The sequence below is a fragment of the Hypanus sabinus genome, chromosome 12, assembly GCF_030144855.1.
Source record: "Hypanus sabinus isolate sHypSab1 chromosome 12, sHypSab1.hap1, whole genome shotgun sequence".
NCBI classification, from domain to species: Eukaryota; Metazoa; Chordata; class Chondrichthyes; order Myliobatiformes; family Dasyatidae; genus Hypanus; species Hypanus sabinus.
Window position 1 is genome coordinate 95,815,777 of NC_082717.1, and position 18,044 is coordinate 95,833,820.

General features: G+C 42.9%; 1 protein-coding gene across 8 annotated transcripts in view; it reads right to left on the reverse strand.

The window, feature by feature from the left end:
• LOC132403154 (deubiquitinase DESI2-like) overlaps nt 1–18,044 on the reverse strand; it is a 121,480-nt gene that overhangs the window by 47,180 nt on the left and 56,256 nt on the right. For 4 of the 8 annotated variants that reach the window (XR_009515192.1, XM_059986489.1, XM_059986492.1 and 1 more), the window contains exons 2-3: nt 15,205–15,375; nt 3,293–3,365 (exon numbers count right to left, since the gene is read on the reverse strand). Coding sequence is in view for 6 of the 8 variants with exons in the window: in XM_059986489.1 (XP_059842472.1) it covers nt 3,293–3,365; nt 15,205–15,375 (244 nt within the window). In the remaining 2 variants the exon portion in view is untranslated. Of the gene's footprint in view, nt 1–142; nt 523–3,292; nt 3,366–15,204; nt 15,376–18,044 lie in introns of those variants that run through there. The other 4 variants (XM_059986490.1, XM_059986491.1, XM_059986494.1 and 1 more) reach the window with 2 other exon arrangements.

An 18,044-nucleotide genomic window follows, 5' to 3' on the forward strand; every position in this document is an offset into this window, starting at 1 on the left:
TCAGCAAACACCTACAACCACCCGAGCTCAAATACAGTGCTTTCGACAGGGAACTGTTGGCGCTATACCTGGCAATCCGGCATTTCAGGTACTTCTTGGAAGGTAGGCCCTTCATCGCGTTCATGGACCAGAAACCGCTTACCTTTGCGTTCACGAAGGCATCCGACCCCTAAACGTCCTGCCAGCAGCAACATCTGTCCTACATCTCCGAATACACGACGGCGGACGCCCTCTCCCGCCCTAACATCCTAGCCGTGTCCCAGGGGGTAGACTATGAAGCACTGGCGGAGGCGCAGCAGGCAGATGAGGAGATCCCTAGTTACAGGACTGCAGTCTCCGGTTTGCAGCTCCAGAACCTCCCCGTAGGCCCAGGTGAGAGGACCCTACTCTGTGACGTCACCACCGGCCAACCCCGTCCCCGAAAGTAGGAGGGGGAGGGGGAAAATCCGAAATAATAGGACAAGATAGGAGTGGGGTGGGTGAAGCTAAGAGCTGGAAAGGTGATTGGCAAAAGGGATACAGAGCTAAAGAAGGGTAAGGATCATGGGACGGGAGGCCTAAGGAGAAAGAAAGGGGGAGGGGGGAGCACCAGAGGGAGATGGAAAACAGGCAAAGAGTGATGGGCAGAGAGAGGAAAAAAAAGGGGGGTAATAAATAAATCAGGGATGGGGTAAGAAGGGGAGAAGGGGCATTAACAGAAGTTAGAGAAATCAATGTTCATGCCATCAGGTTGGAGGCTACCCAGACAGAGTATAAGGTATTGTTCCTCCAACCTGAGTGTGGCTTCATCTTGACAGTCGTCTGCATTGGCACTGCCTCCTGAGTTCATTGACTTTATTTAACTTTGCCTCCAACTTTCACCCTGCCCTCAAATTTACCTGATCCATTTCTGACACCTCCCTCTCCTTTCTTGATCTTTCTGTCTTCATCTCTGGAGACGGCTTATCTACTGATACCTACTATAAGCCTACTGACTCTCACAGCTACCTGGACTATTCCTCTTCCCACCCTGTCTCTTGCAAAAATACCATCCCCTTCTCGCAATTCTTCCATCTCTGCTGCATCTGCTCTCAGGATGAGGCCTTTCATTCCAGGACGAAGGAAATGTCTTCCTTTTTTAAACAAAGGGGCTTCCCTTCCTCCACCATCAACTTTGCTCTCAAACACGTCTCTCCCATTTCACGCACATCTGCTCTCACCCCATCCACCCGCCACCCAACTCAGGATAGGGTTCCCCTTGTCCTCACCTACCACCCCACCTTCCTCCAGGTCCAACGTATAACTCTCCGTAACTTCCGCCACCTCCAACCAGATCCCACTACCAAGCACATCGTTCCCTCCCCACCTTCTGCTTTCCACAGGGATCGCTCCCTACGTGACTCCGTTGTCCATTCGTCCGTCCTCCCCATCCCTTCCCACCGATCTCCCTCCTGGTGCTTATTCTTGTAAGTGGAACAAGTGCTACACCTGCCCTTACACCTCCTCCCTCACCACTATTCAGGGCTCCAGACAGTCCTTCCAGGTGAGGCAACACTTCACCTGTGAGCCGGCTGGTGTGGTATACTGCATCCGGTACTCCTAGTGCAGCCTTTTATATATTGGTGAGACCCGATGCAGACTGGGAGATCGTTTTGTTGAACACCTACACTCTGTCCGCCAGAGAAAGCAGGATCTCCCAGTGGCCATACATTTTAATTCCACGTCCCATTCCCATTCTGTTATGTCTATCCATGGCCTCCTCTACTGTCAAGATGAAGCCACACTCAGGTTGGAAGAACAACACCTTATATTCCGTCTGGGTAGCCTCCAATCTGATGGCATGAACATTGATTTCTCTAACTTCCGTTAATGCCCCTCCTCCCCTTCTTACCCCATCCCTAATTTATTTATTTTCCCCCCTCCTTTTTTTCTCTCTCTGTTCATCACTCTTTGCCTGTTCTCCATCTCCTTCTGATGCTCCCCTCCCCTTTTCTTTCTCCCTAGGACTCCCGTCCCATGATCCTCACCTTTCTCCAGTTCTGTATCCCTCTTGCCAATCACCTTTCCAGCTCTTAGCTTCACCCCACCCCCTCCTGTCTTCTCCTATCATTTCAGATTTTCCCCCTCCCCCTCTCAAATCTTTTCTTTCAGTTAGTCCTGATGAAGGGTCTCGGCCCGAAACGTCGACAGTGCTTCTTCCCATAGATGCTGCCTGGCCTGCTGCGTTCCACCAGCATTTTGTGTGTGTTGTTTGAATTTCCAGCATCTGCAGATTTCCTCGTGTTTGAGTTACCAGAAACATTTGGTTGAAGTTATTGCTGTAGAAGGAGGTCACACCAGTTACTGAAAGCAAAAGTTCACATACTCTTTCCAACAAATACATGTAATGTCTGATAATTTTTCTAAATAAATAAGAACATATAATTTTTGTGTTACTTATTTAATTTGGTTCTCCTTCTCTAGTTTCAGGACTTGCATGAAGATCTGATCACATTTTAGGTCATATTTATACAGAAATAGAGAAAATTCTATGGGGTTCTCAAATTTTCTCACACCACTATATGTTGGCTGGAGTCAAAGGGTAGAGACCAGAATAAGAATGGTCCGCTGGTCCTCCAGCTTCGGGGGTTCAGCTCAGTGCTAACAACTCAGAACGGTAAAACAAAATTGTTATGAAAACAGCACGAAGAATCCTTCTACATCTGAGTGTGACGGTATTTCCGACTTTCCAATTGGGACTTGCATGACCAGGAGAATGATACGGACAGGATGTAAGACACCACTAGAGGTGGAGGACCTTCATAAGTAAACAAGTTAGTGTCAATCCAAGAACCAAGATTTTAGACAAAGCAACAATGAACTATATTTTAGTAATCCATAGATAATTTTTTCAAATTTAAGAACACAGAAAGAGGAATGAAAGCAAGCATTATGGCTCTCAAATCAATAAGATCATGGCTGATTTGGTCCACTTTTCTCTCCATTCCCTACTTTCTTGACTACCTTACAGATCAATACTTGACATTGGCCTTGAATACATGTAATGATCTTTTACGACAGCTCTGAGGTACAAATTCCAAAAATTTTTACCCTCAGAAGAAATTCTTCACAAGAATGTGAAGTTATGCAGCACAAATTGTGTGATAGAAAAAATTTATATGCTGGAGTTACTGGATACAGTGCTGAACGAAACAAACTAGGTAATTACAAAAATGTGACTGATGGATCATCCAACATAAATTTCATATTGATGTGCGCCTTAATTGCAATAAAAACTAAAGATTTTATAAGTTGTATTTCTTCCAGTCCTCACCTCTGCCATAAATTTCAATGCCTGAGTGGAAGACACCAATTCCCAGCGATGAGGTGTATTCATTAATCCAGTACTAGAAGAACAAAACAAACAAAAACGTTATGAGAAATTCAAATTCAAGTTCAAATTTAGAATGCAAACACTCCTAACGTCCAGAATATTTTAAGAAACAAGAAGGTTGATCATGTTTTACTCAAGACATTTTAAATGCGGATAATCGCATTGCATGTTAAAGTAATCCATCAATGGAGAAACTGCATAAAAAGACAAAGTTAATTGAGCATCAAGGATGATTACACATTTCCTTCAGGTGTTACTTTATTGTATAATAATTTGCGGCATCATTACTGGTTCAATCTCTTCTTCAGCCACTGTCTGTAAGGAGTTCGTACATTCTTCCCGTGACCATGTGGGTCCCCTCGGGGTGCTGAAGTTTCCTCCCACATTCCAAGTAAGGGCTAGTAATTTGTGAGCTTGTCATATTGATGCCAGAAGCATGGTGATACTCCTGAGCTGCCCTGGCACATCCCTGACATAAGCAACCCATTTCTCTGCATGTTTCGATATTTCAATGTACATATGATAAGTCAAGCCAATCTACCTTTAACTTTATTAAAGCAATCCTGATATGCAATACTTGATGAAGAGATGTTATTTTGATTTTGATTGAAAAGTTATTTAAAATAGTTTATGAAAATTCTAATTAGAAAATTATACAGTAGAAAGAAAGAAACTATAACAAAAGAAAGAAGAATGAATTCACAATGTTCGGGTCTCTGGCACCGAGTCTCCCTCTGTGACTCAGAAGGGAAGGGGAAGAACAGGCATGCTGTGGTGATAGAGGAACGTTACTTAGAAGAGTTCCCAGATGGCATGTTGCCTCTCAGGTTCTGAGACATCTTAGATCGAGTCCTCAGCTGGACAGCCAGAAGTCATAATCAATGACATGAATAGGATGAATGACGAGATTCTACATAGGGAGCTCAGGGAGTTAGGTGCTAAGTTAAGAGCAGGACGTCTGGGGTTGTGACCCCAGGATTGCTACCCATGCCATGAGCCAGTGAGGCCAGAACTAGTAAGATTATACAGTTTAATTTTTGGCTAAGGAGCTGGTGTAGGAGGGAGGGCCTAACCTTTTTGGATCATTGGGCTCTCTTCTAGGGAAGGTGGGACATTTGCATAAGGGACAGTTTCCACCTGAACTAAGGAGGTGATAAGAGAGGAGTTATAGGCAAGAAGTCACACCAGGGCCTCAGGAGACAGGTAAGTGGGTAAAGGCAAGAGAGGGAAGGGCAGGAGTCAGATACTAGAGAGTACCTCTGTGGCTGTACCCCTTAACAAAAAGTACTCCAGTCTGAGTACTGTCAGTTGGATGGCCTACCTGAGGGGAGCAACAATGACTGCGCCTCTGGCACAGAGTCTGGCCCTGTGGCTCAGAAGGGTAGGGAAAGGAAGAAGGCAGCAGTTTTCAGGAACTCTATAGTCAGGGGTCAGACAGGCGATTCTGTGTATGCAGGAAAGAAACGCTGATGGTAGTTTGCCTCCCAGATGCCAGGGTCTGGGATATTTCTGATCGTGTCCATGATATCTTGAAGTGGGAAGGTGAACAGCCAGAGGTTGTGGTACCAATGACATAGGTAGGAAAAGGGAGGAGGTCCCAAAAGCAGACTACAGGAAGTTATGAAGGAAGTTGAGAAGCAGGACCTCAAAGGTACTAATCTCAGGATTACTGTCTGTACCATGTGACGGTGAGAAAAGGAGTAGAATGAGGCAGAGGATAAATGAGTGGCTGAGGGATTGGAGCAGGGGACAGGAATTCAGATTTCTGGATTGGGTCAGGTGTGACTTGTACAAAAAGGACAGGTTGCACTTGAATCAGAGGGTGTCCAATATCCTGGCAGGGAGGTTTGCTAAGGCTATTGGAGAGAGTTTAAACTAGAATTGCTGGGGGCTGGGAACCAAATTGGCGAGACAGAGAAAGGGACGGTTGGCTCACAAATAGAGAAAGCTTGGAGACAGTGCGAGAGGGAGGATAGGCAGGTAATAGAGAAGGGATGTGCTTATTTTAATGCAAGAAGCAGATCATGAACAAAGTGGATGAGCTTAGAGTGTGGATCAGCACTTTATGATGTTGTGGCCATTACAGAGACTTGGAAGGCTCAGTGGCAGGAATAGTTACAGTGCCAGGCTTTAGATGTTTCAGAAAGGACAGGGAGAGAGGCAAAAGAGGTGGGGGCGTGGCACTGCTGATCAGAGATCGTGTCATGGCTGCAGAAAAGGAGGATGTCATGGTGGGGTTGTCTACTGAGTCTCTGTGGGTAGAAGTTAGAAACAGGAAGGGGTCAATAACTCTACTGGGTGTTTTTTTTATAGACCACCCAATAGTAACAGGGACATCGAGGAGCAGATAGACAGATTCTGGAAAGATGTAACAATAACAGGATTGTCATGGTGAGAGATTTTAATTTCTCAAATATTGATTGGCGAGGGGGGGGGTGGCAAAAAAAAAATTATTGATTGGCAACTATCTACAGGAAGGGGTTTAGATGGGGTGTCAGATCTCTCAGTGGGAGTGCATTTTGGAGATAGTGATCACCATTCTATCTCTTTTACTATAGCATTGGAGAGCGATAGGAACAGACAAGTTATGAAAGTGTTTAATTGGAGTAAGGGGAAATATGAAACTATCAGGCAGGAACTTGGAAGCATAAATTGGGAACAGATATGCTCAGGGAAATGTACGCCAGAAATAGGCAAATGTTCAGTGGATATTTGCATGGCACTCTGCATAGGTACATTACATGAAACAGAGAAAGGTTGGTAGAGTACTGGAACCGTGGATACAAAGGTTATTGAAAATCTAGTCAAGAAGAAAAGATTACAAAAGGTTCAAAAAATTAGTTACTGATAGAGATCTAGAAGACTAGCAGGAAGGGGCTTAAGAATGAAATTAGGAGAGCCAGAAGGGGCCATGAGAAGGCCCTGGCAAGCAGGATTAAAGAAAACCCCAAGGCATTCCACAAGTATGTGAACAGCAAAAGGATAAGAAGTGAAACAATAGGACCAATCAAGTGTGACAGTGGAAAAGTGTGTAAGGAACTGGAGGAGATAGCAGAGGTACTGAATGAATACTTTGTTTCAGGATTCATCACGGAAAAGGATCTTGGCGATTGTAGGGATGACTTACAGTGGATTGAAAAACTTGAGCATATAGATATTAAGAAAGAGGATGTGCTGGAGCTTTTGGGAAACATCAAAATGGAAAAGTCTCCAGGAGATGTACCCCAGGCTACTGTGGGTGGCAAGAGAGGACATTGCTGAGCCTCTGGCAATAATCTGTGTATCATCAATGGGGACAGGGGAGGTTCCGGAAGATCCCAGATGTTGCTCCCTTATTTAAGAAAGGGAGTAGAGATAGCCCAGGAAGTCTTAGCTCAGTGGTTGTTAAGTTGATGGAAAAGATCCAGAGATGGAGGATTTATGAACATTTGGAGAGGCAAAATATGATTAAGAATAGTCAGCATGGCTTTGTCAAAGGCCAAAGTACCTTATGAGCCTGATTGAATTTTTTGAGTATGTGACTAAACATGTTGATGAAGATAGAGCAGTAGATGTAGCGTATATGGATTTCAGCAAGGCACTTGACAAGGTACCCCATGCAAGGCTTATTGAGAAAGTAAGGAGGCATAGGATCCGAGGATTCATTGCTTTGTGAATCTAGAATGGGCTTGCCCAAGGAAGACAAAGATTGTAGACGGGTCATATTCTGCATGGAGGTCGGTGACCAGTGGTGTGCCCTAGGGATCTGTTCCGGGATCCTTTCTTTTTGTGAAATTTATAAATGACCTAGATGAGGAAATGGAGGGATAAGTTAGTAAATTTGCTGATGACACATAGGCTGGGGGTGTTGTGGATAGTGTGGAGGGCTGTCAGAGATTATGGCGGGACATCAATAGGATGCAAAACTGGGCTGAGAAGTGGCAGATAGAGTTCAACCAAGATAAGTGAGAGGTGGTTCATTTTGGTTGGTCAAATATGATGACAGAATATAGTATTAATGGTAAGACTCTTGGCAATGTGGAGGATCAGAGAGATCTTGGGGTCCGAGTCCACTGACACTCAAAGCTGCTGCGCAGGGTGACTCTGTGGTTAAGAAGGTGTACGGTGTATTGGTCTTCATCAATCATGGAATAGGAGCCGAGAGGTAATGCTACAGCTATATAGGACCCTGGTCAGACCCCACTTGGAGTACAGGCAGTCCCCAGGTTACGCATGAGTTCCATTCCTGAGTCCGTATTTAAGTTGGATTTGTACATACGTTGGAACAAGTACATCCGTTATTATTTAGCATCAGTCAAATGTTTGTCTTAGTATATAGTACATATTTTACCTTTCTATGCATATAAAACTGTTAAGAAACCTATGTATTCCAATAATTAAAACACTGCGTTGCTTAATAATAATTGTAGCTTTCATCAGGGCAGGGCCTTTCAAATGTTCCATTATTCTCACTTTATCCGTTAACCTTTAAAATTGTTCCCATTGTTGACCGACTGTCTAATGACCAATGGTGTTTCACCTCTTTCCAAATGCTTTATTATTTCCACTTTATTTTCAATCGCGATCGCTTCCTGTCAATGGAACAGAAACACTGCTGGCGTCGGGTCCCAACCTCCGCCAGGTCTTAAGGACCACCGCACATTGTCAACGGAACAGAAACACTGTGGGCAGCGGGTCCCAAGCTCCGCCGGCTCTCGAGGTCCATTAGGTCTTAAGGACCACCACACTCCGTCAAAGGAACAGAAACACTACGGGCAGCAGGTCCCGAGCTCCGCTGAGTCCTAACAACCATCACACTGAGACAGGCTGAATGGGACAAGTGGGGGCTGTGCTGGATTGCGCATTTGATCATCCACAATATTCCGCGTGGGAATTTAAACTGGAGGTGGCAGTTTTTTTTTTAACGAGGTCGAGTTGTGAGCTCGCTATCAACCCGGCACGGATGGTACGGGAGTCACTGGATCGACATCAACCCAGCACGGAAACCTCCATTCTCCAGCCCGGCGCTGATCTCACTGCACCACCAGCCGACCGGGGGGTGGGGGTCAGGGTGAATCTTACCAAGAAAATTTTAAGTCAAATACTAAACACTTAACACGGCAACAACTTAAAATTGCAGATGGCGTCGGGATTCAACTTAAAATGGCAGATGGCGTTCTCCTTCCAGGGTTTCCAAGTACGCGTTGTCCATAAGTCGAATGTTCGTAACTCGGGGACTACCTGTACTGTGCTCAGCTCTGGTCACCTCACTACAGGAAGGATGTGAAAGCCATAGAAAGGGTGCAGAGGAGATTTACAAGGATGTTGCCTGGATTGGGGAGCATGCCTTACAAGAATAGGTTGAGTGAACTTGGCCTTTTCTCCTTGGAGCGGAGGAGGATGAGAGGTGTATAAGATAATGAGAGGCATTGATCATAGACAATAGACAATAGGTGCAGAAGTAGACCATTCGGCCCCTCGAGTCTGCATCGCCATTCTGAGATCATGGCTGATCATTCACTATCAATACCCAGTCCCTGCCTTGTCCCCATATCCCTTGATTCCCCTATCCATCAGATATCTATCCAGCTCCTTCTTGAAAGCATCCAGAGAATTGGCCTCCACCGTCTTCCGAGGCAGTGCATTCCACACCTCCACAACTCTCTGGGAGAAGAAGCTCTTCCTCAACTCTGTTTTAAATAACTGACCTCTTAATTCTCAATCCATGCCCTCTAGTACTGGACTCTCCCAACATCTGGAACATATTACCTGCCTCAATCCTATCAAATCCTTTAATTATCTTAAACGTTTCAATCAGATCCCCTCTCAATCTCCTCAATTCCAGCGTGTACAAGCCCAATCTCTCCAATCTCTCTGCGTAAGACAGCCCTGCCATCCCAGGAATCAACCTAGTGAATCTACGCTGCACTTCCTCAATTGCCAGAATGTCCTTCCTTAAACCTGGAGACCAAAACTGTACACAATATTCCAGGTGTGGTCTCACCAGGGCCCTGTACAAATGCAAAAGAACATCCTTGCTCTTGTATTCAATTCCCCTTGTAACAAAGGCCAACATTCCATTTGCCCTCTTCACTGCCTGTTGCACTTGCTCATTCACCTTCATTGACTGGTGAACTAGGACTCCTAGGTCTCTTTGCATTTCTCCCTTACCTAACTCTACACCGTTCAGACAATACTCTGCCCTCTTGTTCCAGCTTCCAAAGTGGATAACTTCACATTTATTCACATTGAATGACATCTGCCAAGTATCTGCCCACTCACTCAGCCTATCCAAGTCTCCCTGTATTCTCCCAACGTCCTCTTCGCATGTCACACTGCCACCCAGTTTAGTATCGTCAGCAAACTTGCTGATATAGTTTTCAATGCCTATTTTCAATCATGTGGATGGTTAGAGGCATTTTCCCCAGAGCTGAAATGGATAGCACAATAGGGCACAGTTTTAAGGAGCCTGGAAGAAGATACAGAGGAAATGTCAGGGGTAAGTTGTTTTTTTTTAAATGCAGAGAGTTGTGAGTGCGTGCAATTGGCTGCCGGCAATGGTGGTGGAGGCGGATACGATAAGGTCTTTTAAGAAACTCCTGGATAGGTACATGAAGTTTAGAAAAATACAGGGCAAAGGGTAACCCTAGGTAAATTCTAAAGTAAATACATGTTCGGCACAGCATTGTGGGCCAAAGGGCCTGTATTGTGCTGTATTATTTTTCTATGTTTCTAATATCTTAGTGGAAAGTTTATTAGTGCTGCATTGTGGGGTTTAAATGAGAGTAGCAGGGGGAAGGAAACGAGAGTGTCAGAACAGTCAGTAGAGAGGTTGTACAGGCAGGTAAGATCTCAAAGTTAGGAATCAAAATACTGAGCATGGTGTGACTAGTACCCTAATCTGCATATATTTCAATGCAAGAAGTATCATAGGAAAGGCGGGTAATAGTGCTCAAGATGAGGTAATTGGTTTACAAACAGAGGCAATGTGTAGTGAGGACAGGTTGTTGAAAGGGTATTGCAGTCAACATGATGAATTGCAATGTAAAAGGCAGACAAAATCGAAAAGGGAGAATACAGGACTGAAGGTTTTGTATATGAATGTGTGCAGTATTCGGAATAAGGTAGATGAACTTGCAGCACAGTAGCAGACTGGCAGATATGATGTTGTTGGCATCACAGAATCATGGCTGAATGAAGATTATAACCATATAACAATTACAGCATGGAAACAGGCCATCTCCGTCCTTCTAGTCCGTGCCGAACACTTACTCTCACCTAGTCCCACCAACCTGCACTCAGCCCATAACCCTCCATTCTTTTCTTGTCCATATACCTAACCAATTTTTTAAAAAATGACAGTATCAAACCTGCCTCTACCACTTCGACTGGAAGCTCGTTCCACACAGCTAACACTGAGTGTTTTTCTACCTCATGTTACCCCTCAACTTTTGCCCCCTAACTCTCAACTCATGTCCTCTTGTTTGAATCTCCCCTACTCTCAATGGAAAAATCCTATCCACGTCAACTCTATCTATCCTCCTCATAATTTTAAATACCTCTATCAAGTTCCCCCTCAACCTTCTACGCTCCAAAGAATAACGACCTAACTTGTTCAATCTTTCCCTGTAACTTAGGTGCCGAAACACAGGTTACATTCTAGTAAATCTTCTCTGTACTCTCTCTATTTTGTTGACATCTTTCCTATAATTTGATGACCAGAACTGTACACAATACTCCAAATTTGGCCTCACCAATACCTTGTACAATTTTAACATTACATCCCAACTCCTATACTCGATGCTCTGATTTATAACGGCCAGCATACGAAAAGCTTTCTTCACCACCCTATCCACATGAGATTCCACCTTCAGGGAACTATGCACCATTATTCCTAGATCACTCTGTTCTGCTGCATTCTTCAATGCCCTACCATTTACCATGTGTGTCCTATTTTGATTAGTCCTACCAAAATGTAGCACCTCACACTTAACAGCATTAAACTCCATCTGCCATCTTTCAGCCCACTCTTCTAACTGGCCTAAATCTGTCTGCAAGCTTTGAAAACCTACTTCATTATCCACAATGCTAGCTATCTTAGTATCATCTGCATACTTACTAATCCAATTTACCACCCCATCATCCCAATCCCTGAGATCCCTGAGGCACCAGCCTCCAACCTGACAAACAGTTATCCACCACTACTCTCTGGCATCTCCCATCCAGCCACTGTTGAATCTATTTTACTACTTCAATATTAATACCTAACGATTGAACCTCGAAGGCCTTGAATAGGCATCCGTTAAGTCTTGTGAGACCATGAATTTGCGCCTTGGAAGGTTTCTAGGACGCAGGCCTAGGCAGGGTTGTATGGGAGACCGGCAGTTGCCCAAGCTGCAAGCCTTCCCCTCTCCATGCCATCGATGTTGTCCAAGGGAAGGGCACTAGGAACCAAGCAGCTTGGCACTGGTGTCGTTGCAGAGCAATGTGTTGTTAAGTGCCTTGCTCAAGGACACAACACACTGCCTCAGCTGAGGCTCGAACCAGTGACCTTCAGATCACTAGACCCGATGCCTTATCCACTAGGCCACGCGCTTTACTCAAGTCCATATAGACAACATCCACTGCTTTACCCTCGTCAACTTCCCTAGAAACCTCTTCAATGATTTGAATGATTGAACTGTTGGCTTTGTTGCAAAGTTTGCAGACGACATGAAGACAGCTGGAAGGACTTAAACAGAATTGGAGAATGGACAAAGAAATAACAGATGGAATACAGTGTCAGGTGGTGTATGGTCATGCACTTTGGTAGAAGAAGGGAAAAGGTTAAATATTTTCTAAATGGAGAGAAAATACAAATAAACTGAAGCTCAAAGGGACTTGGGAGTTCGTGTATGGTCTAAATCAAGACAGAAGTATAGTAATAGCATAAGTGACCGTTGACTTAATGAATATAGTTTCAAAAGGATGAAAGGCCAAAGGCCAACATATCTACCAAATAATAGTGGCTACACACTTTCTCACAGCAGTTTGTTGAAAGAAACTGAAAACTGACAAGAATCACTCTGTGGTTCTGAAACAAAGGACTAAGTTAATAATAGGACTTGGTTTTACAGGACGCTATAAGACACTGGTAATGCTGTAGAATACTGGGTTTGATAACAAGAAAAAGGTGTGGATTTCAGAAGCAACAATCAAAACATCAATAGAGATGACATTGTTTCGATTTAGAAGTAATGATGATGATATGGATTAGGAATTCAAACATGGATTTGCAATGGAAACAATGCACAAGGAACTTTTAGTACAGTAGATTCCAATTAATTGGGACACATCGAGACCAGTACATTTTGGACTAATTAAGTGGCTGCCCCAATTAGCTAAAGTTTTGTGGAAATGGTTAGAAAGATACCACAAACAGACAGAGTGAGTAACAAATTATGTATTTAACAGAGATACATGTAATGTCCTGTAAAGATTTCTACTGCTATGCTGTGAGGTAGGTTATACAAGTAGTTGTCTGTAAAAGCAGTGTGCCATGATGGAAAGTGTGTTATGGCTTCAGCTAAGATAAGGACGGACCCATGATGTCCAACTTAGGAGTGAGAGTCAGCCAATCAGAATAGTGAGATGTGAGAAAAGGTTCTAGAGAGCTGTGGTGAAGAATTTTCTGAAGGACAGTGGTCTGGTTGGGGGTTCTTATAGTACAGGGGTGGGCAAACTTTTTGACTTGTGGGCCACAAAGGGTTCTAAAATTTGACAGGGGGGCCGGACCAGGAGCAGATGGACGGAGTGTTTTGGTAATACACCTCATAAGAGAAAATAAAATATCATGGGATATGTAGAACATATGTGCTTTAATTTCAATTGAAAATGAACAATGAACAACAAATGAAAATGAACAACAAACTATCTGTCTTTGAAGTCCCATGGTATTTAGCTATTTATTGAAATGGCTTTTAAAACATTGAAAATTAAATGAATAAAATACATCTTTTTTAGTAGTAACAGTTATTATTTTAAAGCACTGAAAATTCTGTTATCCTTCAAGATATTATCATCATCACTTTCCTCCTGACTGTCTTTATTTCAAAAACGGTAGGAGATGCAGGTCTACTTGTCCTGCTCCTTCTTATTCAATTGTCCCCCGTGCCAAAACTCAAGAACGACCAGCACAAAGACAGAACAATGACAGCGCGCCAGTATGCGGAGCGCGTTATTTGATCTGGAGCGCATTTTTTATTTTGAGAACGTACGTGCACCTGCGCACTACTCATGTCCATCACTTAACAGAAATGACATGTAACATGTAAGGCTTATTGAAAAAAATATTTTCAAATGCATTTTTTACATAACACAACGAAGAAACTTATTTTTAATTTCAGTGGGAACAGTGTTGTTGGTCTCCCTTTTTAGCCAGCGCATCAAAGTCTGGATTTAGTTTTGTTGTGGCGATTCTCAAGATGGATCTGAGGTGTTGGTCAGTTAACTTGGATCTGTGGCTGGCTTTGTTGATGTTCATGACGCTGAACGCCTGTTCACACAAATAGGTCGAGCCGAACAAAGAGTAAAGCGCAAATGTGGAGTAATACGCTGCACCTCAACAAAGGTCAATGTATATAGAGTGCGTCATCTATTGGGAAAACGCCAGAATTGCAAGGTTTATTAATATAATTTAATCAAGTTCTGCGGGCCGGATTAAAAAGCTTAATGGGCCGCATATGGCCCGCGGGCCGTAGTTTGCCCATGCCTGTTATAGTAGAAGCTGCAGAGCAGTAGACAAAGGAATGTCATTGGAAAGAGACTGACTCCCTGTTGCAAAAAGTGCTTTGTGCAGATGAATGGCTCCAAGAAGCAAGGGCCAAAACACCTGAGAGAGTCAGTTTGTTTGAGACAGTCCTCAAGGAGAGTTCAAAATATGGCAAGTGCTTTCATGCAGACTTTGGGTACAGCATGTAAGAGATACAGCCCCAAATGTGTACACTGGACTAGTTTTAATGGGCCTTTTTCTTTTTCTTTTCTTTTTCTGTAACTGTTTGTTAATGTTGAAAAATTAGCAAGTACACTTTCTTTATAATTTTATGCTCGTTCGTCATTCCTGGGCTACTGATAACTGTGTATAGGCAGTACTTACACAGCATTTGCTCAAATCAAGTTTTCTTTAATAGTTTTCTTTCACAACGTTCCTGTTTGGTTGAAGCTGAATCTCACTGACCATACAGTCGGCCCTCCTTATCCGCGAGGGATTGGTTCTGGGACCCCTCGCGGATACCAAAAAAAACACAGATGCTCAAGACCCTTATTTAACCTGTCTCAGTGCAGTGGAGCTGTGAATCCGCAGTGTTTCTGTTCACGAAAATAATCACGATTGAAAATAAAGTGGAAATAATAAAGCGATCGGAAAGAGGTGGAAGGCCATCACTCATTGGAAAAGCATTAGGCTACAGTTGGTCAACAATCCGAACAATTTTACAGGATAAAGTGAGAAAAGCCCTGCCCCGATGACAGCTACAATTACTAAGCAATGCAGTGGTTTAATTACTGGGTTTGGGGGTTTTGATCCTCCACATCAACCCGGCATGGATTTCCTGAGCCCAGCACTGAAACAAATGTTCCTTAAGTGTTTTATATGCATAAAAAGGTAAAATATATACTATATACTAAGACTAACTGACACTAAATAATACTGGATGTACCTGTTCCAATTTACAGATTTTTTTTGATCCCGATCCACAATAACCTACACACTTCCTTCCGTATACTTTAAATCATCTCTAGATTATTTACAATACCTAATTACAATGTAAATGCCATGCAAAATAGTTGTTATACTGCATTGTTTAGGGAATAATGACAAGAAAAAAAGTCTGTACATGCTCAAACAACAAGTGCTGGAAGAGTACTTCCGGGTTTTCTTGATTTGCCATTGGTTGAATTAGCGCATGCGGAACTCGCGGATAAGGAGGGTCCACTGTATATTGTTTATGAAAGGTGGCCTCACACCACTGAGTCATGTGGCTGTTAGCAGAGTTAGCTAATGAGCCCTGGTGAGAAGATTACAAACAGAACAAATTAGAACACCTCCAACAGTCAGACAGAACTATAAAACTGTGAATTAGTTCTTAATAATTATTAACAGAGGAATTCACATAGTGTTTGCAATGAACAAAATTAGTCAGACATCGAGTGCAGATAATCAAATTTCAAAGTAAATTTTATTTTCAAAGTATAGATATGGCACCATATACAAACATATGATTTATTTTCCTGTGGGCATACTCAGCAAATACTCAGGATAGATATGTCCCACAGAAGAAGTTGTTCTCAAATGGCAGGGGTAGGCAACTGTGGGTGACAAGGGAAGTTAAGGATTGCATAAACGGTGAGTGGGAAGTTGAATGATTGAAATCTTTTAAAATTCAACAAAGGCAACTAAAAAAGCTATAAGAAGGGAAAAGATGAAATATGAGGGTAAACTAGTCAATAATGCAGTTGGCCCTCATCCGCTGGTTCTGCATGCACGGATTCAACCAACCGCAGATTGGGTAAACCTGGAAGTTCTCTCTCCAGCACTCGTTGTTTGAGCTCGTTCAGTCGCTACTTTGTTTCAGTGAAAAAATGGCTCCTAAAAAGCAATTAAGTGATCAAAGCAATTCCTCAAAGGGTAAGAGTGCTATCTCCCACCAAGAAAGTAGAAGTCTTAGATCTTTTGAAAAGTGACATGTCGCTTGCCGAAATGGTCCTCAGCCCTCAACCTCCACAGATCCTGACTTTAGTATTATTGAGCCTCCTCCAAAGTGTCCTTATTCCCTAAACCAGGGGTCGGCAACGTTTACCACTAAAAGAGCCAATATGGACCCATTTCCCACAGAAAAGAAAACACTGGGAGCCACAAAATGAAATAACACTGCATACAACGGGTTTTTTTTTGCCTTTATGCTATGTATAAACAAACTATAATGTGTTGCATTTTTGAAATTGATGAACTCCTGCAGAGAAAACGAAATTACATTTCTGCATGCAACAAAAACATTTTGAACTCCGAAAAAAAGACGTTGGGTTGAAGGTTACTACATAGGTAGCCTACCTTGGATCGAAGAATTAAAAGAAAGCGCGCACTGGCGGGTGTCAGGCATTGGCAGTGGTGATGTATATTAATAGCGATAAAAAACACGTTGTAGCGGTGTAGCGCTACACGCAGCGCTAAAATAAAGACTGCAGTCAAAGGTAACTTTATTCGAACTAAACAGCCTTGCTTTTAAGCCTCCCTCAACCCAGCCCCCATGGACGCAGATGCTGCAAAAGACGCGTACTCACAAACCCGCGTAGGCTATCTCCCTTAGCCGGAATGCTGGCTAATTGTGAGGAAATGTGTCGCCACACTTAGATCGTACAAGATCACCATAATCTTCAAATTTAGAATTACATTTCAAAAGCTAACAAACTAACATAAAATACATTTTAATTAAATACTGACCAATTATTTCCCAAAGCCACAGGGAGCCGCAGCACAGAGGTGAAAGAGCCACAAATGGCTCGGGAGCCGCAGGTTGCCGACCCCTGCCCTAAACAATACAGTGTAACAACTTCTTACATAGCATTTCCATTGTATTAGGTATTTTAAGTACAGTAATCTAGAGATGATTAAAAGTATTACACATTGTTTGAGCATTGTTCACCTCACATCTCGTTTGTTCGCTACTTGTGTTGTGAGCGAGTTTAAAGCTAGTAAGGGATGGCTGGTTAGCTATGTAAAGCACTACAGACTCAAGAGTTTAAAGATCACAGGAGAATCTGAATTGGCTGATACCAAGGCAGCATCAGCGTTCCCAGAAGAGCTACGATGGTTGCATCTGTACTGAACATGTACAGACTTCCTTTTCTATCATTATTCCCTAAACAATACAGTATAACAACTATCTACATAGCATTTATGTTGTATTAGGTATTATAATACCTAATCTAGAGATGATTTAAAGTATATGAGAGGATGTGTGTAGGTTATATGCAAATACTACGCCATTTTATATAAGGGACTTGAGCATCTATTAGAATTCTTCGAGGAAGTAACAAACAGGGTGGAAAAAGGAGAGGCAGTGGATGTCATTTGTTTAGATTTTCAGAAGGTGTTTGATAAGGTGCCTCACATGAGGCTGTTTAACAAACTAAAATCCTATGGTGTTACAGGAAACATGCTGGCATGGATAGAGGAATGACTGACAGGGAAGAGGTAGTGAGTGGGACTAAAGGGGGTCTTTTCTGGTTGGCTGCCAGTGACTACTGGTGTTCCTCAGGTATCAGTACCAGGAACACTACTTTTAACATTTGTCAATGATTTAGACAGTGGAATTGATGGCTTTGTGGCAAAGTTTGCAGATGATACAAAGATAGGTGGAGGAGTAGGTAATGCTAAGAAAGCAATGCAATTGCAGCAGAACAAGTTGGAAGAATGGGCAAAAAAAGTGGCAGATGGAATAGTGTTGGGAAATGTATGATAATGAATTTTGGTAAAAGGAACAAATTGCAGACTATTATCTAAACGGACAGAAGGTTCAAACATCAGAAAGTTAATTCACAGGATGAGTCTGTGGTAAAGAATACAAATGCAATGTTGGCATTTATTTCAAGGAGAATACAATATAAAAACAAGGAGATAATGCTGAGACTTTATAAGACACTAGTCAGGCCACACTTGGGAGTATTGTCAACAGTT